Consider the following 18613-nt stretch of genomic DNA (forward strand, 5'->3'; position numbering starts at 1 on the left):
AGAAAGTAGACAGACGTGGGACAATAGGTAGAGAAGATCCTGCCCGCGAGAGTTTACATTCTAGAGTAAGGGGTGGTGAGAGACAGTAGGACCATCTGGGAAGAGATGGAGATGGCACACAATGAAGAGGAGGTGATGGATAGAATGGTAAGCAGGTGGTAGGAGAGGCAAGCTTAAAAAAGGTGAGTTTTGAGTAAGCAATTGAAGGACTGAAGCTAGTGGGAGAGTCTAGCGTGATGGGGTAGGGAGCTCCAAAGATTAGGAGCATCATGGCAGAATTCTTGGAGGTGAGCAAGAGAGGAGGAAAGGAGAGGTGAATTTAGGTGGAGATCAGAGGCAGAGCAGAGTGGCTGGGTAGATATGTACCTTGAGACAAGAACAGAGATGTACGGGGGAGAAGTGTTGGTAAGGTCTTTGTAAGTGAGGATAAGAAACTTGAATTGAATTCCGAAACAGACAGGGAGTCAATGAAGGATGGATTTATGCAGAGGAGAAGCGGAAGAGGTCCAGTAAGAGAGGAAGATGAGGCTAGCCGCAGAATTCTGTATGGTTTGAAGGTCAAATATTTGAGAGTCAGGAAGGCTAGCGAGAAGGAGGTTGTAATAGTCGAGATGAGAAATGATGAGTGAATGGACCAGGATTTTGGTTGCTTCCTGAGAGAGGAAGGGACAGATATTCGTGATGTTATGGAGGCGGAAGTAGCAGGATTTGTTGAGGGACTGGATATGAGGAATAAAGCTGAAGGCTGAGTAAAGGCTGTCTCCAAGGCAGCGTGCTTGGGTGACAGGAGAATGAGTGATGTTGTCAACCAAAAGGGAGATATTGGGAGAGATAGCAACAGTGGCTGGAGAAAAGATGATGAGCTCTGATTTGGAGACGTTGAGTTTCAGGAAGCGCTGTGACATCCAGGTAGTTAGAGCAAAGACACACCTAGTTACCTGTCTTAGGAAGGCCGGAGAGAGGTCAGCGGAGGAAAGATAGATTTGCGTGTCATCAGCATAGAGGTGGTATTGGAGGCCAAATAATTGAATGAGTTCACGAGAGAGGTAGTGTAGAGAGAGAAGAGCAGAGGTCCAAGGACAGAGCCTTGTGGGACTTCAATAGAAAGGGGAAAGGGGGGGGGGGCAGTCAGAATCAGACATGCTAAAAGAGCAGCCAGAGAGGTAGGAGGCAAACCAGGAGAGACCTGTTTTGCGAAGACCTAGGGAGTGAAGGGTGGTGAGGAGAAGAGAATGATCGATGGTGTCAAAAGCAGCAGAGAGAACGAGGAGTACGAGAAAAGGGAGAAGTTACCTTTGGACTTAACTGAAACTGGCCGCACTAAAGTAACAAATGACCCTCAGCTGAGTGAAGGGGATGGAAGTCAGACTGGAGAGGGTAAAAAAGAGAATGATAAGAGAGAAAGTGGGTCAGACGATTGAAGACAAGAATTTTAGAAGCAAAGGGAAGCAGAGATATGGGCGATAGCTGGAGAGAGAGGATGGTCGAGGGAAGGTTTCTTAATAATAGGGGAGATGAGAACATACTTGAATACTGAAGGGAAGATACCAATGGAGAGAGAGATGTTAAATAGGTGAGCAAGGTTAAAACAGGCATTGGAAGAGAGGGAGAGGAGGAACTTGGGTAGAACAGGATTGAGAGGACATATTGCAGAAGAGGAGGAGGAGAGGAGAGAGGATCTCAGGTCCAGTTAAAAGAGGGTAGGAGCATAGGGTGGCAGAGTGAGTGATAGAGTGGACAGGTGGGGGGAGGCAAGTCTGACGAGAACAGATATCACTGTGGATAGAGTCAATTTTGTTTTTGAAGTAGATGCAAAGTGAAGAGAGGGACGAGGGGGCAAAGTTGGGGGAGGACACAGTAGAGAATTAATGGTAGCATTGGGGTTTACTGGACAGGGAGGAGATGAGGGATGTGAAATAGGTTTGTTTGGCAAGAGAGAGGGCAGAACAGTAGGAAGAAAAGATGAATTTAAAGTGGATGAAGGCAGCAACGGAGTGGGATTTCATCCTTTGGCGTTCAGAGGAGGAGGAGCACTTTTGGTGGAGACGAGTCCCACGGTTGGGGATTGGATTGGTAGGGACGAAGGGGGGTGGCTGGGGCTGCAGTATCAAGTCAAACAGAGTGTGGTGTTGTAAAGAGAGACAGCAGCATTGAGACATGATAGGGAACAAAGGGGAGCAAGTAAGGGTTCAAGGGAGGACGCAAAGATGATGGGGTCAATGCTAATGATGGGACACTGACTTTGGATTGGAGAGGAAAGGAGATTGTGGTCAGAGAGTGGGAAGACAGAATTGAAGAAGTTGGAGATGTCACAGAAATGGGGGAACACTAGGTCCAGGGAGTGACCATCATGGCGGGTGGCAGAAGTTGCCCATTGGAAGAGGCCATACGAGGAAGTGAGAGACAGGAGTTTAGAGGCAGCAGTAGTAATAGGAGAGTTGGTAGGGATGTTAAAATCCCCAATGATAATAGTGAGTACATCAGAAGAGAGAAAATGGGAAAGCCAGGCACCAAAGTTATCAAGAAATTGAAAGGAAGGGCCAGAGGGACGGTAGATGACAGCAAGCTGGAGAGGGGAGAAGAAGCAGATGTAGTGGACTTCAAATGAAGAGAAGGAGAGGGAGGGTTCAGGGGAAATAATGCTGAAGGTGTAACCAGGAGACAGTAGTACACCTACACCACCTCCTTGGTGGTTCCCAGGTCGTGGAGTGTGGGAGAAGGAGACACCCCCGTGGAAGAGTGCAGCAGGGGTAGCAGTATCAAAGGGATAGATCCACATTTCTGTCAGGGCCAGAAGACCAAAGGAATGGGAGAGGAAGAGGTCATGAATGGGAGTGAGTTTGTTGCAGACAGATCTTGCATTCCAGATTGCACAGGACAGTCGAAGGCGAGTAAGAGAAAGGATGGGAAAAAGGTTTGCAGGATTGGATGTCCGATTGGGAAAGGGTGATATGTGGTGGAGGGGGGAGCGACAGCTGACAGAGGGGATAGGCTTGGGTCTGTAGTATGGAGTAATGATATGGGGAGCGGGTCTGGGAGGAAGTGTTAAACAGAGAGAAATAAGGTACAAGAGATGCAGTAATTGAGACCTTGCAGAGTCACAAAATAGGTGAGAGGGCCAAGGTCCAGTTCAGACTCAAATCCTCATACTTGTGATGGCAGGCGAAGCTTTGAATAGGCTTGAATAAGGTTGCAAGAAAGATTTGTAATATTGGGCCTCATGCAGAATTTGAAAACACTTGTATTAAAATTCACAGACGTAAACTGTATTCACTAAAAAAACAAAACAGAACACACAATTCCGTGCATAAGCAAAGTTGATTAATCGCAAGGTCTGCATCAGTAGCATATACACCTAGTTTACATCAGGCATCATTACCATACTATGAAAAATATAATATATGCAATCCTCCTGACAGGTCCAATTTATTATCTATATACCATTATGCAGCATGACTTAGCATTTCTGTTTTGTAGGAGTGCAATGTATATCATCATAACAACTTACACAAACTGAATTTCCTTTTGTCTTGAATGCACTCACACGCTAAAGGAAGTAGACAAGTTATTTTGGTTGGATTGCAGAAGTATATGGGAAAAATAAAAACAGAAACTGAAAAGGAATAAATAAAGTAAGATGCTGTTATGGACCATGGCCATCTACTCTATATGCTAAAACAAAGAAGCGAAATTACAATGGAGACAGAAAAGTTTTGTGCCCATGGACATAAGCTGGCTCATGCCTTAACAACAAACACTCAATCATAACTCACGTCCCTCTCCATACACTTTCAAACGAACAATTTTAGCTTCCTTGAAGGTGCTGCCCCCCCACAGCTGACAGACTGACGTGGCACTGGTGAACATGTATCATCTGTGTTGCTAGTAAAGTGTCATTCGCCATTTGTCTATTCCCATCATCACCATTTATTTATATAGCACCACTAATTCCGCAGCGCTGTACAGAGAACTCACTCACATCAGTCCCTGCCCCATTGGGGCTTACAGTCTAAATTCCCTAACACACATGCACACAAGTACAGGGTGCTAACTTACAGGGTCTGATTTGCCTTGGTTAGAGATTGAAAACTCTCTGCACTAGATATCAATAGTACTCATTGAAAATCTCCAATGCCTTTTCTAATTCATGTAAAATATATGTTCACTGCATAACCAGATGCTCCCTCAGTAGTATGAGCACTAAGGTAAAAAGAAAGTAGTTTGTTTTTTGGGTTTTTTTTACCTTAAGGGCCTGATTTGTGAAAAGTTCTTATGCCATTCACACTCCATCAGCTCACTTACAAAATGCTAGAAAGTAAAGCACTTGGTGTGAGAGCGCAGGGAAAAAGGAGCTATAATATAATATAATAGCTATACTGGTCTCCTCCAAGGCTGGAGGCAGCTGTGATATTTGTCAACACAAAGGGCTGCTGTGTGCTTAACAGTGGGAGAAAAGAAGTCTGTGTAGGGTTTAATGCAATGAAATGCTCCTAGTAAATCACATCGGACGATGAATGGGTTATTTTCACTACTTAGGAATTAAATTGGATTAAACATATATTCATGTTCCATAGTGCTTGAAATTCAACAGACGGTGCTGGAATGTAAGCATTAAAATATTTCTTCAGTAAAAAATATAGCTAAAGGTCAACATATTCTGACTATTTTTTTTAAAATATAGCAAAAGTCCTAACACACATATTAAGAATAGATTTCTGAATAAGATAACCTTGAGGTCTAAAAAAAATAAGCCTCCAAAAGAGCAATACCATATCAAACTGTAAGAAAAGGCCATTTAATCCAGGTAATATGCCGACTGTCCACATAAAAAAAGCAGAAGTGTTTTGAATGGTTTCGTACATCACCCAAAGTTTCAACTATTAATAATAAATAATACTTTGTTTAGGAATTACACACAGGGAAGTGAATGTTGCGGTCTTGACAAGGTGCCTTTAAATTTGTCCTTCAGACAATTCTATCACTGGTCCCACAAAGACTAAGCTAGGTTGCTGGTAGTCACTGAGTTAGTCATACATGGTTATAACATTTATTTTAGTTGCAGTATTGGTATTATGGTGACTGTACAAGTGACAAAATAAGCAGCCAAAGGTAGAACTGCATATAGATATAAGGTGGTCAGCAAAGTAGGCGTTATGTTATTTCTATGGGTACAGAATAACTTGAATCAATAAACAAAACAAAGGGGTTTTAGTTTTCAGTTCCAGTGATCACTGGTCTAGTTGCATCTTGAATGAAGCATTTGTACCAGTTTATCTATCAACAAGAAATCTGTAAAAATACCAAGTGACTAAGCTAAGCAAAGTTATTCTGAATATTTCAGGTATTTTGTGAAATTACTGATGTCATCAACAGAAACCATAAACTGGCTCAGGTTAGAAACCAGGGTTACAGAAAATCTCTTTGTGTGAGGTAAAAAGTTTTCATCTTAAAAGGCAGGAAACTTAGACAGAGCCAATTTCCTCTCAGGATTCCCAGCCATACATGCTCTCAAATTCCACCCTTATTTTCTACAACAATGAACATTGTTCAGCAGCACTTTCTCTTATATAGAACACAATAACCTATCTGGCTTAAAGTGGAAATAAAACAAATGCATTTGAGAGCAAGAATTCTAGTTTGGTTCATAAGCCCTGACCTCGAAAATCAAATGTACTAATAATTTTTTTAAGCAAAAGAACACTGCCATAACAAAGTGATTTTTTGATTTGAACAGTGAACAATGAAGGTTCTCTCATCAGGCTATTATTCCCACATATTTAATTGTATTTCATTTAGCATATAAAACATTAATTGTAAGTGTAAATAGTATATATTGTATCTAATAAATTGAATTGAATAATAATATAGTGACTGCTGTTTCAGTTAAGATTAGTTTAAAGCAGCAATCCCATGCTATGAGAAAAATCTTTAGCATTTTTCTTGGTTTGTTTCTTCAGGCTGCTAATAAATATTTATAATTCAGATTTATAATTCAGCAGAGTGTCCTACAATGGCACATAATGAAGTGTGTGTGAGCAATACTGGATGCCCCTCCAGAGAGATTTTAAAAAGGAGATAATGATTTGTAGGCAGACATCAAATAAGATGCATTCTTAAAAGGTACTTAAAGTAGCAATCCCACTAAGCAGGTTTATTTTTTTTCTTTAAAGATAAAGTTATGTCATTTTTAAGCATGTATCTGATAGTCATTATGGCCTTTTCAAAATGAACTTTAACATTTATTTATATAGCACTATCATACTCTGTAGTGCTTTACAATTGCAAACGCATTACCAGAAAGACAAAGTGGTAAGAGGGCCCTGCTCACAATCTATACGGAAATAGGTGTTTGATACATGAGGTTAAGTGCCACTTATTGCATATTGGTTCTGCCAGACTGTAATTTCAAAGGTGCTCAGTGGGGCTTTGTGATGCAGTCAGGAGTCAGAGGGTTTCTGAATATAGGAGGTGGCTAAATGTAAGCTTCTGTGAACTGTGGTGGTAATTGAGTAGAAAACAAGGTGAATTCGGTAAGCTTACCTAAAGAGATGAGTTTTGGAACGCTTGAATGTTTGGAGGCAAGGGCAAACTCATGTTGTAGGGGAAGGGAAGGAGGGAAATAGGGAATTCCAAAGAATGGGTGCAGCCTGAAAAAGGTTCCTCAATAGGGAATTAAAGCAGGTAATCAGTGTGTATGAGAGGCATATAATTTGGGCAAAGTGGAGGGGTCGAGTCGGGGCATATTTTGAGACTAGAGAAGATATGTTTGTTGAGCAGTTTAATTAATGGCTTTGTATGTTAGTGTTTTAAGATTGATCTGGTAAAACATAGGCAACTAATGTACGGGCTGACAATGTTTTGCAAGGAAAGCTACATTCAAAATATATTGTAGGGGTGATGGAAGCTGCAATAGTTAATGAGGGAGAGTACAGTGCATGCAAGTTTTTGCAGTAACTTCAATAAAATGTGTGTGTATTCTGGAAATGATTCTTAGATGTATATTACAGGATTAGAATACAGGGGAACAAAGGACACTTCTAAGTCATGGATGACACCAAGGCAGCAAGCTTGAAGGGTAGGGTTTATTGCTGTACTGTCCACAGAAATAGAGATATCAGGTAGGTAGCTTATGTTGACTGGTGGGTTATTATTAGCTTAGTTTTTGAAAGTTTGAGTTGGCGAGAGGAAAGATGAAATGACAGCGAGACATTCAGTACCGCGGCCAATGAAGATGGTGAGAGATATAGAGAGGATTGATTAAAGTTTTCAGATAGAGAAGAGTGGAAGGACTAGCAGTGAGCCTTGTGGTACATTTGGGAGGAAACGGAGAAGAGGTGGATCCAGAAAAATGATAAATCCTAGTATTTGAGGCATACTTTATTCCTGGCAATGAAGGGACTACTGAAGGGACATTCTTAAACTGGCAATGATCTAAAATTCTGCAGCTTCATTCACTGCAATGTGTTCTCTTTCTTGCCTTCCAAAATATGGTAACCAAATCCATATGAACAAACAGTCTGAATCAGATTGTAAAGGGATGGCAATACTTGGGTCATTTTGTGGGATACAGTGACACTCTTAAAACACAGTGATCCATCATTAAAACCTACGAAACTGTACTCAATAAAAAATCCTATGGTAAAGTCGGTCTTACTAACACATACTTGACAAGCTTTATACTTTTTTTTTTATTATTAACCAGTGTAGGCCTAAATATGGTAACACATGAGAGATTAAAAAAAAACACAAAAAAGAAAGGTCCTGCTTGCCAAGAAATTAAAGGAGGTGATAATATTCAGATCTTCAAACAGAGAGGATAATAAAAGCCTTCTTTCATCTAGCAAACAGGAATATCTTACTTGTTCTAAATCTTCAAAGAGAAGTCTATAATAGCTGCCTTTTCATACACATGAATCTGCAGGTACCCTGTCTGTGTTTTACTTGTCCTTTGCTCCACCCCTATAGCCTGTCAATTATTGACAAGAAAAACTGAGCTTGATCCCTAGCACAGTGCTTTCTTCTGTAAAGTTTCTATGTTTTGGAAGCTTTAGATGCCTAAGTGTCTGTGGTTTCCCTTATGTCAGAGCTCAGGCAGGTGTCTTCACAGACACTCATTGCCCCTCCTCATGTAGCCAGATACAGTGATACTTAGACAATGCACACACATTTGAAAATTGTTTTCCTCAAATGATTGGTTCTGAGATTTTGGTTAATCTACAAGAAACTTGCATCTCGCGTAGTAAAGATTATATATTTAGCACATAAAATATCCCGGCTAAATACCACATTCTCAAAACTAAATCTATCTGTTGTTACCGAGCTAGACTGTGAAACTTTCTCAAAGATCCTTTTTACTCATATGTCTGCAATGCTTGTCATTTACTGAAATCTCATATTTATTTACTTATTTTCTTATTTCATAATGTACTAATTACCTCTTGTGGCGCTAAATAATTCATACAAATATATGTGTTAACTGGCCACCGACCATCAAGTTTCCTACTCTCAACAAGGCTGAGGTTTTCTACATGTTAAGCACAAAACTTCTCAATTCTGATTGTAAGATGAGGTTACATTAGATTATTGCTATAATGTAACAAAAAATTTTTTTTATCTAGATAGTTAGTGCCACTCAAGTTGTCTGAACATGTACCGTCAGGTGTGATGGCTGCAGGACAAAATTCCTTTATTAAATCACCAAGCGTATTGGGCTTCCCATCATTGGCAAGAGGTCGAAATAACTTCTGCACAAAAGGACGTTCACTGGTTGCCTGCAATTAGAGTTGGAAAACACAAAATGAAATGCTGCCAATAAGTCTAAATGCAAATGAAAAAAACAGAGATATGAGGCAGTACAAAATAAATCAATCAGTGGGGAAAATAAGCACTGACAATAATATTTGCTTCATGGCAGTTTTTGTCATATAAAAAAGGTAAATTTAGAGGTTAAAGCAGTTGAATTTTGCACCAAAAAGAGACTGGAGATCAGCAGGTTAATCAATACGGTGGTGTCAATAGCAGAGATGTGCTGTAACTCATATAATCCCACCAGACATTTTATTAGTCTAGCAAGTCAAAGGAAATGTCTTAATAGCTACAACAGGCAAATATCTTGCTGTTTGCACCTTGCTAATCAAAAACATGATCATCAATGTAAACTGGAAATAAATAAAAAAAGAAAGAAAGAAAGAAAAAAAAACCAGCAAATGATGCAATGTGTAATAGAGGTGATAAAGAATAATTACATTTTTCAAAACTCGAATATCTGAGCCTTTGATATCAGCAAATTATCTTCTAAGTTTACACAACAAAAATTTAAACCAACATTATTATGATAACTGTTTTTCATGTTAATAAAATAAAAGATTTCCCTTTTACAATAAAATAAACATTATCACTATTTAGGAGCTTTTTGCCAATTCCAATCCACCTTGTGTGCCGTCTTTGATACTTCCCTTCACCATCCTCTCCTTCTATTATCACAAAAATACACTTGGTGAAACTAAAGTGGACGTGGAAGTTATAAAGCCCACAGCTTGGTGATGCTAGTTCATCTGTTCCTGAAGCCCCCACTCTGCTCATTCAGTAACTGAGCGGAGACCCCAGGAGGATGGACTGTTACCCCACAAATATTCTGCTATTGGTTCTGGAGATACGGTGTTAAGCACCTAGTACAATATTTATGTTTTATAATATGCATGTATTTTTTGCACATGTAATATATGTGAAAGTCTAATTAAAGATGCTATGTAAAGAAAATACAACAGGATTACATGACGTTTGATAAAGAAATTTCATGTAGTATTTTCTGGTCTGAAAAGGTAAGAGCTGAGGTGTAGCAGACAGTTATTGACAATTGTGATTGCTCCACCTAGATAATTATATAATCACCTAATCTCTTCTTGGTGTGTCAGATACTGAGATACAATGAACATTTTTTCAGACAAAAGGTTTCAGCAACAATCCGGGGAAATGTAATACATATCTGAAAGTATTTTTATGTGTAGATCTTATAGTTTTTACCAATGTCCTTCAAACCAGGTAAACAGACTGTCATGTTAAGAACAATAAACTTGAATAGCACAAGTGATTCCCAAATTAAAATTGAGTGCGGACGTAGTTACAATTCCGTTTACTCTCCTTTGTCTCTACATTTCTTGTGAGCTAGGATCACTTGCACATAGTAATCTCCCTGTTTTATACACTACAAACACTTACACCCAGAGATTATACTGAATGATTGCACTTAATTACATGCTAATTGCACAACTAAATTCACGTATAATACCATGACAAACTAGTATTTCAAATCACAAATATTTGAAACACGTTTCTTTGACTATATTGTCCTTTTGGTATTTACAATATGCAAGATATTTTGTTATTGGAAAGAAAAAACAGAAAAGTATTAATCTGACATTATAGTAAGCACCAAAATGATTGTGTACTTCCTGCGGCTTTACAAAGTTTTACTACAGATTCTATTGCATGAAATTTTTTAATAACACCATGCTGGAAATATATATATTTATAAAATATAAGAAGCTAAAATAAAGTTAGCCCTACTCTAAAACAATCACATTAAATAAGCTATTGTTAAATAAACAACCATCAAAGGCCCTTTTTAATGTATAATAAAAACAACTTTGCAGTCCTGAAAAATGTGATAAAATGAGGAAAAAGTCACACTACTTGCACCAGAGTTGTGATAATAGATTTGGGGCTTCAAGCCCTCCTAAAATGCCTATTCTGGTAACAACCATGGGCCCCTGTAACTGGCTTAACTACACTCAACATTGATTACACTTCTTCTCTCCCAGCCTCTTTGCTGACATCCCCAATAAACTGCTCTGCATATACTTTTTAGTCTCACACGGGAACTTGGAAGGTCTGGCTTTGTCCATCCCAAGCTCAATGCTGTCCGGCATCTTGGCAATAAAAGACCTTCATTTCTGGGGTATGTATGGGGAGAATTGGATGTAATCCATACAAACTGTATGTTCACTGACCATACATATCTTTAATGGTCATGTAAGTACACACAAGGCATAGACACAATGACACATACTCCACCTGTTTAGAAAAGCCTACCAGTCCTCCACTTAACTATTTCACCATGTAGTATAAATCACCCTCTTTCATCCTCCATATCTTCCTTCTTGCCCTCACTTCCACTTACATTGACTCTTTGCCTTGAGTCAACGGTTTGTCTGCCCCATTCCCTTTAGATTGTAAGCTCTAGTGAGTAGGGCCCTCTTCCTTCCTGTTCTCATTATCTCTAACGTTTGCTCACCAGCTACACTGCGCACCTCCTCCTTGGGCTCTCTGCCCATTGATTTCACTCATCCATTGACTTCGCACCTCTCTCTCTAAATTTGTTAGTAGTGACCATTAGCATGGGCAAAGGTTTTAAACTGCGCTGAATATACCCCTTGCACCCCAGTACCTGTGGGAAGGGTTGTAGTGTTGTTGGTTTACTATATTGTACTGTTATATCATGTACTGTCTTGTTTGCCCTCCAAATGGTGTTGTGGACCTCAGGGATGATAATAATAATAATAAATGCCAACTATCTCAACTGTCTGACCATTTGTTTCTAAAATATTGATTTTTCAATGTATTAAACTATTTACTAATCGCGGCTTATTTATTCCAGTTTATTTGAAGTATCATAGTGTTTATTAAGGAATCACCATGACACGTGGACCCCTAAGGTAACTTTTCCTCCCGAATCCAAAGCAAATTACTTTATCTGCTTTTCGTTTCAAGTTGCAGCAAATATGCAAGCTTTTGGAACAGAATTAAAAACGCTAGGTTAAGTCAACATTAGATATCCCAAGTGCTTAATTAACAAATGTACTGTATACATTACTACCACAAAATCAGCATGGTACTCCGTTTCATAGTGGAGAAAAAAAATAATGAATTGACGTTCGATTACTATGGTACCACATACATAATTTACACAAGAAACCATGAAATTTAAAAACTTAAACATAACTGAAGTTGAGCCAACAATCACATTATATTTCCCTTGTTTGGAACCTGTTGCTACAGTCTGTAAATTTCCTTAAAGTGTCAGCAGACAATGTATACTGCCTTACAGTCCTTCCTTGGACAATGGGCACTTCCGTTACACAAGGGACATGAATAAAAGGAACAAAACACTTATCTCTTGAAGGCCAGGACAACACATTTGATTGGTTTTGTTTCATGAAATGTACCAGCACATCTTGTTCTTCCTCAGTGAGTAATATATCCAATGTTGCAGATCACTTTTGTCTACATTTTTTGCGACTGTGTTCAAATTAACACTAACTCTGGTTCCTGCTGTCTTCATGTCATCCGACGACAAGCGGTACGTGTGTAGCTCATCATTACTAATAAGCCGAAATCTCTGATGAGTACATGTTCCTGCCACAGTATTTGCGGTTTCTAGATGGCTATGCAGCTTGGTTTTGCAGTCTTGTATTTCACTTTGTGACACATAGAAAATCTTTATGCCATGCACATTTTCATTTGCCCAGTTATACTGGTCCAAAGGTGTCAAGATGTGATGGGTTTTCACTGCTTGCAGACTGGTGCGGGTGGCTGGAAGATTAACTGTCCCTCCAATGCAGTCACATGGACTCTTACCAAGAGATGTGGCAAAAAATTCCATTCTGCTTGAATGTTGAAGTCATTCTTATGGAAGCATAAGTTCAATTTTTTTTTTCCAGTTTTTGATTTGGGCACTAGCACCATCACTAAAGTAGTGAACATACTCGAATTTTGGTAATAGTTCCGATAAGTGTTTCATAACTACCGTAATGAAGGCATGCACAGTAATGGCTACATGGTCACGGATCTCACTTGTAACGCACAGGCTCACAAAGTTTAAAGTATCACAATCATTTTGCCTAAAATACACAGCAAATGGGTGGAGTGTTGCTTGTGAAGTGTCCCAGTGGAATCCTTGAATTACATCCTGACACACAAATGAATAATTTTCTGCAAAATCTAGTAACACAATAGCTTCTGTTTCTGGTCGAATGGGTACCTTCAACTGACGTAGGTATTCAGCTTGGGACTTTGCGGTGTACAGATGGGCTGTTGCATCAACAGCACTACAAGTAACTTCAAGGAATTGCTCCACAGTGCTAGTGATTGTAACCAATTTACTTTGGTCAGTGTGGACCCACTGCTTATAAACAATTGTATCGTCATCATCCATGTCACTATCATGAAAACGTTTTTCAACTAATTTCTGAAGTGTTTTCAGACCTGGGCATTTGTCACATTGATGAAGGATACAAGTTTTTGAGACTGAAGAACAAACAAGGATTTTAGTTAGGTCTTTGTAGTCCATCTTTAGTGGTAGAACAGCAACCAATAATTTTACGTTTTGGTGAATTTCGCAAATACACACAGAATGGAACAAAAATTAGATAATCCAACTTGAATGTCTGGAAAACTGTCTTTGAAAGCAAGATTACTAGGAGTAGCCTTTTCTGTTTGTGAATGCTTTTTCCTCCTGGAACTTTTACAGAAACAGACTCTCTTTCCAGGGCACATCCGAGAATATTCATCATCTTTGTAAAACTGCTGTACCTGATGAATGATTTGTACAGGAAGGGCTTTCCCTCTATGCCATGGGTTGCTTTACATTTTCTTTATTGTTTTACCATATATTCTGTGACATTAATTTCTTCTGCAGTCTGCTTAATTGTCCAGCTGTTTGGTGCCAGAGTTAATATTTGTATTACTTCTTGTCGTGGCGCCTCTTTACACTTTTGTTTTAATTCATATAATCAGACTCTGTAAATCATCACAACCTGAACATTTGCTTACTTTCTGGGGTTATTCTAGTGATGTGCTAGGAAGACACAATATCTGAGTAAACTTGTCTTGAATGGCTGAACTTGCCTACTCTTTATTTCTTTTAGCATATGCCACCCGTTGTCTTCTCTTTACTCAAGCTTCGTAATACTTTGATTGAGCTCATCTGTTTCTGTAGGTTCAGTTAAACTCTTCACCGGGGATTCAACTTCTTCTGTTGGCATATCTATGTCTGTTTGTTCTTTACAGTGTGACTGTTGAATTCTGCATTTTGGGCAAAATTTCTGTCCAGGCTTAACTACAGCATAAAGTTGACAGTCACCATGTTCTTTGGTCCACTTCAGTGCCTCAACTCTTAAGCTTTTTCTGGCTCCATTTTGTGAGACAAGAAAGAATTACAACATATTTTCTGAAATTCTTCATAGTTTAACAGCAGTACCATTTCATAGCGGCAGCAGACTGAGATGCCAGAATCACTGGTTGCATTTGAAACTTCAGTTTTCAGAATCAGTGGGTTTTGAGTAGATAGCAATATGGCAGTCAGTATTTAAAAGACTACCAAAATGTGCACTTTGGAGGAGCAGCTGCCATGATTGACTATCTTTCTGTCTGTCTCCCTCTCCCTGGAAAGTTTCAGTTTTGAAAGAGTCCCCTTCCCATCAGATTCTGTAACATTTCAGTTTCTGTATAGGAGGGTTATCCCATTGCCTCAGTTTTGTTCACTTTTTGGGTATAGTTTTTAACCTAGCATTGTTTCCTGTGTAAATTATGTATGCGGTACAACAGTAATAGAACAACAAATTAATTTATTTTTTTCTGCACTATGACACAGAGTACCATGCTGAATTTTTTTGTGGTAGTAATGTATATAGTCATGGACAAAAGTTTTGAGAATGACACAAGTATTGGTTTTCACAAAGTTTGCTGCTTCTATGTTTTTAGACCTTATTGCCACATGTTGCTATGGTATACTGAAGTAAAATTACAAGCATTTCATAAGTGTCAAAGGTTTATTGACAATTACATTAAGTTTATGCAAAGAGTCAATATTTGCAGTGTTGACCCTTCTTTTTGAAGACCTCTGCAATTCGCCCCGACATGCTGTCAATCAACTTCTCTGCCACATACTGACGGATGGCCGCCCATTCTTGTCTAATCAATGCTTGGAGTTTGTCAGAATTTGTGGGTTTTTGTTTGTCCACCCGTCTTTTGAGGATTGACCACAAGTTCTCAATGGGATTAAGGTCTGGGGAGTTTCCTGGCAATGGACCCAAAATTTAGATGTTTTCATCCCTGATCCACTTAATTATCACTTTTGCCTTATGGTAAGGTGTCCATCATGCTGGAAAAGGCATTGTTCGTCACCAAAGTGATTTTGGATGGTTGGGAGAAGTTGCTCTTGGAGGATGTTTTGCTACCATTCTTTATTCATAGCTGTGTTCTTAGGCAAAATTGTGAGTTAACCCACAACTCCTTTGGCTGAGAAGCAACCCCCCACACATGAATGGTCTCAGGATGCTTTACTGTTGGCATGACACAGGTCTGATAGTAGCGCTCACCTTTCTTTCGCCGGACAAGTGTTTTTTCAGATTCCCCAAACAATCTGAAAGGATATTCATCAGAGAAAATGACTTTACTCCAGTCATTAGCACTCCAATCCTTGTTCCTTTTGCAGCATATCAGTCTGTCCCTGATGTTCTTCCTGGAGAGAGATGGCTTCTTTGCTGGCCTTCTTGACACCAGGCCATCCTCCAAATGTCTTCACCTCACTGTTCGTGCAGATGCACTCACACCTGCCTGCTACCATTCCTGAGCAAGCTCTGCATTGGTGGTTTCCCAATTTTGCAGCTGAATCAACTTTAGGAGACAGTCCTGGCACTTGCTGGACGTTCTTGGGTGCCCTGAAGCCTTATTCACAACTATTGAACCTCTCTAATTGAAGTTCTTGATGATCTGACAAATCGTTGATTTAGGTGCAATCTTACGGGCAGCAATATTCCTGCCTGTGAAGCCCTTTCTGTGCAAAGCTATGATGACTTCACGTGTTTCTTTGTAGATAACCATGGTTAACAGAGGAAGAACAATAATTTCAAGCACCACCCTCCTTTAAAAGCTTCCAGTCTGTTATTCTAACTTAATCAGCATGACAGAGTGATCTCCAGCCTTGTCCTCGTCAACATTCTCACCTGTGTTAACGAGAGAATCACTGACCTGATGTCAGCTGGTCCTTTTGTGGCAGGGCTGAAATGCAGTGGAAATGTTTTTGGGATAACGTTTATTGTCATAGCAAAGAGGGACTTTGAAATTAATTCCAATTCATCTGATCACTCTTTCTGACATTCTGAAGTATATGCAAATTGCCATCATAAAAACTGAGGCAGCAGACTTTGCAAAAAATAATGTGTGTCATTCTCAAAACTTTTGCCCATGACTGTACCTTTGTTAAACACATAAAAATTGAGATATCTAAAGTCGATTTAACGTAGCATTTTTAATTCTGCTCCAAAATCTTGCACTTTTGCTGAAACTTGAAACATAAGACAGATAAAGTAATTTGGTTTTGTTTTTGGATTAGGAAGGAAAAGTTACCTTACGGGTCTAAATTTCGTGGCGATTCCTTAATAAACACTTGTGATAGTTCAAATAAACTAGAATAAATTAGCCACAATTAGTAAATAGTTTAATACATTGAAAAATCAATATTTCGGAAACTAATGGTCAGACAGTCGAGATATTTGGTAGAAACAGTTTTTTGGACATCCTCTCAACTAAAAAGATTTCATTAAAATCTGAGATGGGTGGTGGACATTTCATATGGTACGCATATAAGATAGAAAACAAAGGTTAAAATCTAGAAATAGTAGCAAGAAAGACAGATTATAAAATATACAGTATTTGCCAGCTATTACATTATCAATACTTTTGTGGGGTCTTTCAAATTAGTTAACATACAAATAATTAATAATCAACTGTTTATGGTTTTTCTATTTCACTGCATTCCCAGACAAAATAATAAAATAGATGCAAGTAGTATATAATGTAAGCCAAAAACATTCAATTGAGCAAATCATAGATATTGTTAAAGCACTACACAGGTTATGACCAACAATCACCATCTGTAAAAACAAGGAAAGAACAATTTTGGAGGTGTTTTAAAAGATCTTCTCTTGAGTCCTCTAATTACAATGTTTATCAGGTCATTAAAGGGAGTAAAGGCTTACATCTGTAATCCTAGAAGGACATGCAATGCAGTATAGCATAATAAAAAAAAGTTAAAGCCTGTTTTCAAGGTACTGTCTGCTAACTGTAAACAAAATGATCGATTAAAATAGTAAAATATAAGTGAAACCACTCCATGTAAGATTCTGAGATACTCTACATTGTCTGCTGGATTTAGATAAATTGTAGTTGTTGACTAGCTTATTAAATGATAAGGGCCAGGGCAGCAAGTGTCCAGAGGATTTAGTTATTATAAAGTTATGTACATGCTGAGCAATTTGGTAGCTTTCAATCTAATTTGGATGTATGTGGCCCTTAAAAAAACCATCCTGATCTTCCCCTTCAAGCCGATCCACCCAGAGTTTTCCCTATTGGCTTGGGCCTGTATTAACAAAGTCTATGTGCTTGCTTCAGACCCCTCGCTTCTTATCCCAATCTTTGGCAACTCTACCTGTACCCCGGGTCTAGACCCCATGTTTGGCTGGCAGATGGCATATTTCTTAACAATATAAATTGCTTGTCTACATTTCCTCAATTTCCCGATCTCCAAACCTCCCTGAAATTACACCTAAAAACTTTTACCAATTTGTATAAATCAGAAACTTACATGCATCTTAAAAGCCCCATTTAACATGAAGACTCTTCTCTGCGTTCAAAACACTCTGAATGAGACAGGCCTCTACTAAATGATTGGTCTCCGCACTTTATGTTGAATCGAATATTAGTAAACCTCTAGAGATAGGAATGGTCAGAGAACTAGGAAAGCACTGCATCCAGCTCTATCTGCATGAAGATTAAAGGAGATCCCCTACAAATTATTGTACGATTGGAAATATGTTCCCACCAGAATGTGTAAAAATTTCACTGTTGCTTCTGATAGGTGCTGAAAGTATCCTTTCACATATATGGCGGTCGTGTCCCAAACTATCAAATTAATGTTCTGCACTGCAGACGCTTGATCCACTCTGCCCTGCATACCAACATTCCGCTCATGTCACAGTACTATTTAGTTTCCTTGATCCCCCCCTTCCCACCGGATATCACAAAATACCAAATCAAGTTGTTGCAGAACTTCATTTCTGGCAGCGCAGACTGAAAATCTCAAACCATATTTTGCCACAGTTGTAAAATGAATATGGTATGCCTATCACATGGAATAAAATGCCGCCATAATAAATAACTTGGCAAAATCATTTTGTAAGGCTTGGGAAAACTGTGCGATCTACAATAATATCCTATTGCCTCTGACACACTAAATAAACTTAGCTACTTTACTTTATTTTAACTCCCCTTATCGGGATTTAACCGTCCCCTCCTTTCCCCAGACTTTCCTTTCCCTTATAAAAATCAATATGAAAACCCTGGTTAACTGCCCATACTCAACCTTAATTTTTTTTAAGCAACTTTTTTTGATTGCCTATTTGTTGTTGTCATTATTTTGTTTTCATAAGACTTTTTCTCAAGTCTCTGGTTTGCTTGTACTTAAACTGTTTGATGATTATCTGACCTTGTATAAAATTAAATCTTTCAAAAAAATCATCCTGATCGTCATAAACAGCACTCACCTGAGCCTGCG

The 18613-nt window shown here is 38.8% G+C and overlaps 1 protein-coding gene across 4 annotated transcripts in view; it reads right to left on the reverse strand.

Annotated features, from left to right (window-relative positions):
- ATG5 (autophagy related 5) overlaps positions 1-18613 on the reverse strand; it is a 170048-nt gene that overhangs the window by 18805 nt on the left and 132630 nt on the right. For all 4 annotated transcript variants that reach the window (XM_075202855.1, XM_075202857.1, XM_075202858.1 and 1 more), the window contains one exon: positions 8654-8771. In XM_075202855.1, coding sequence (XP_075058956.1) covers positions 8654-8771 — 118 coding nt within the window. The remainder of the gene's footprint in view (positions 1-8653; positions 8772-18613) is intronic.

The sequence above is a fragment of the Mixophyes fleayi genome, chromosome 3, assembly GCF_038048845.1.
Source record: "Mixophyes fleayi isolate aMixFle1 chromosome 3, aMixFle1.hap1, whole genome shotgun sequence".
In the NCBI taxonomy this organism is placed as follows: domain Eukaryota; kingdom Metazoa; phylum Chordata; class Amphibia; order Anura; family Limnodynastidae; genus Mixophyes; species Mixophyes fleayi.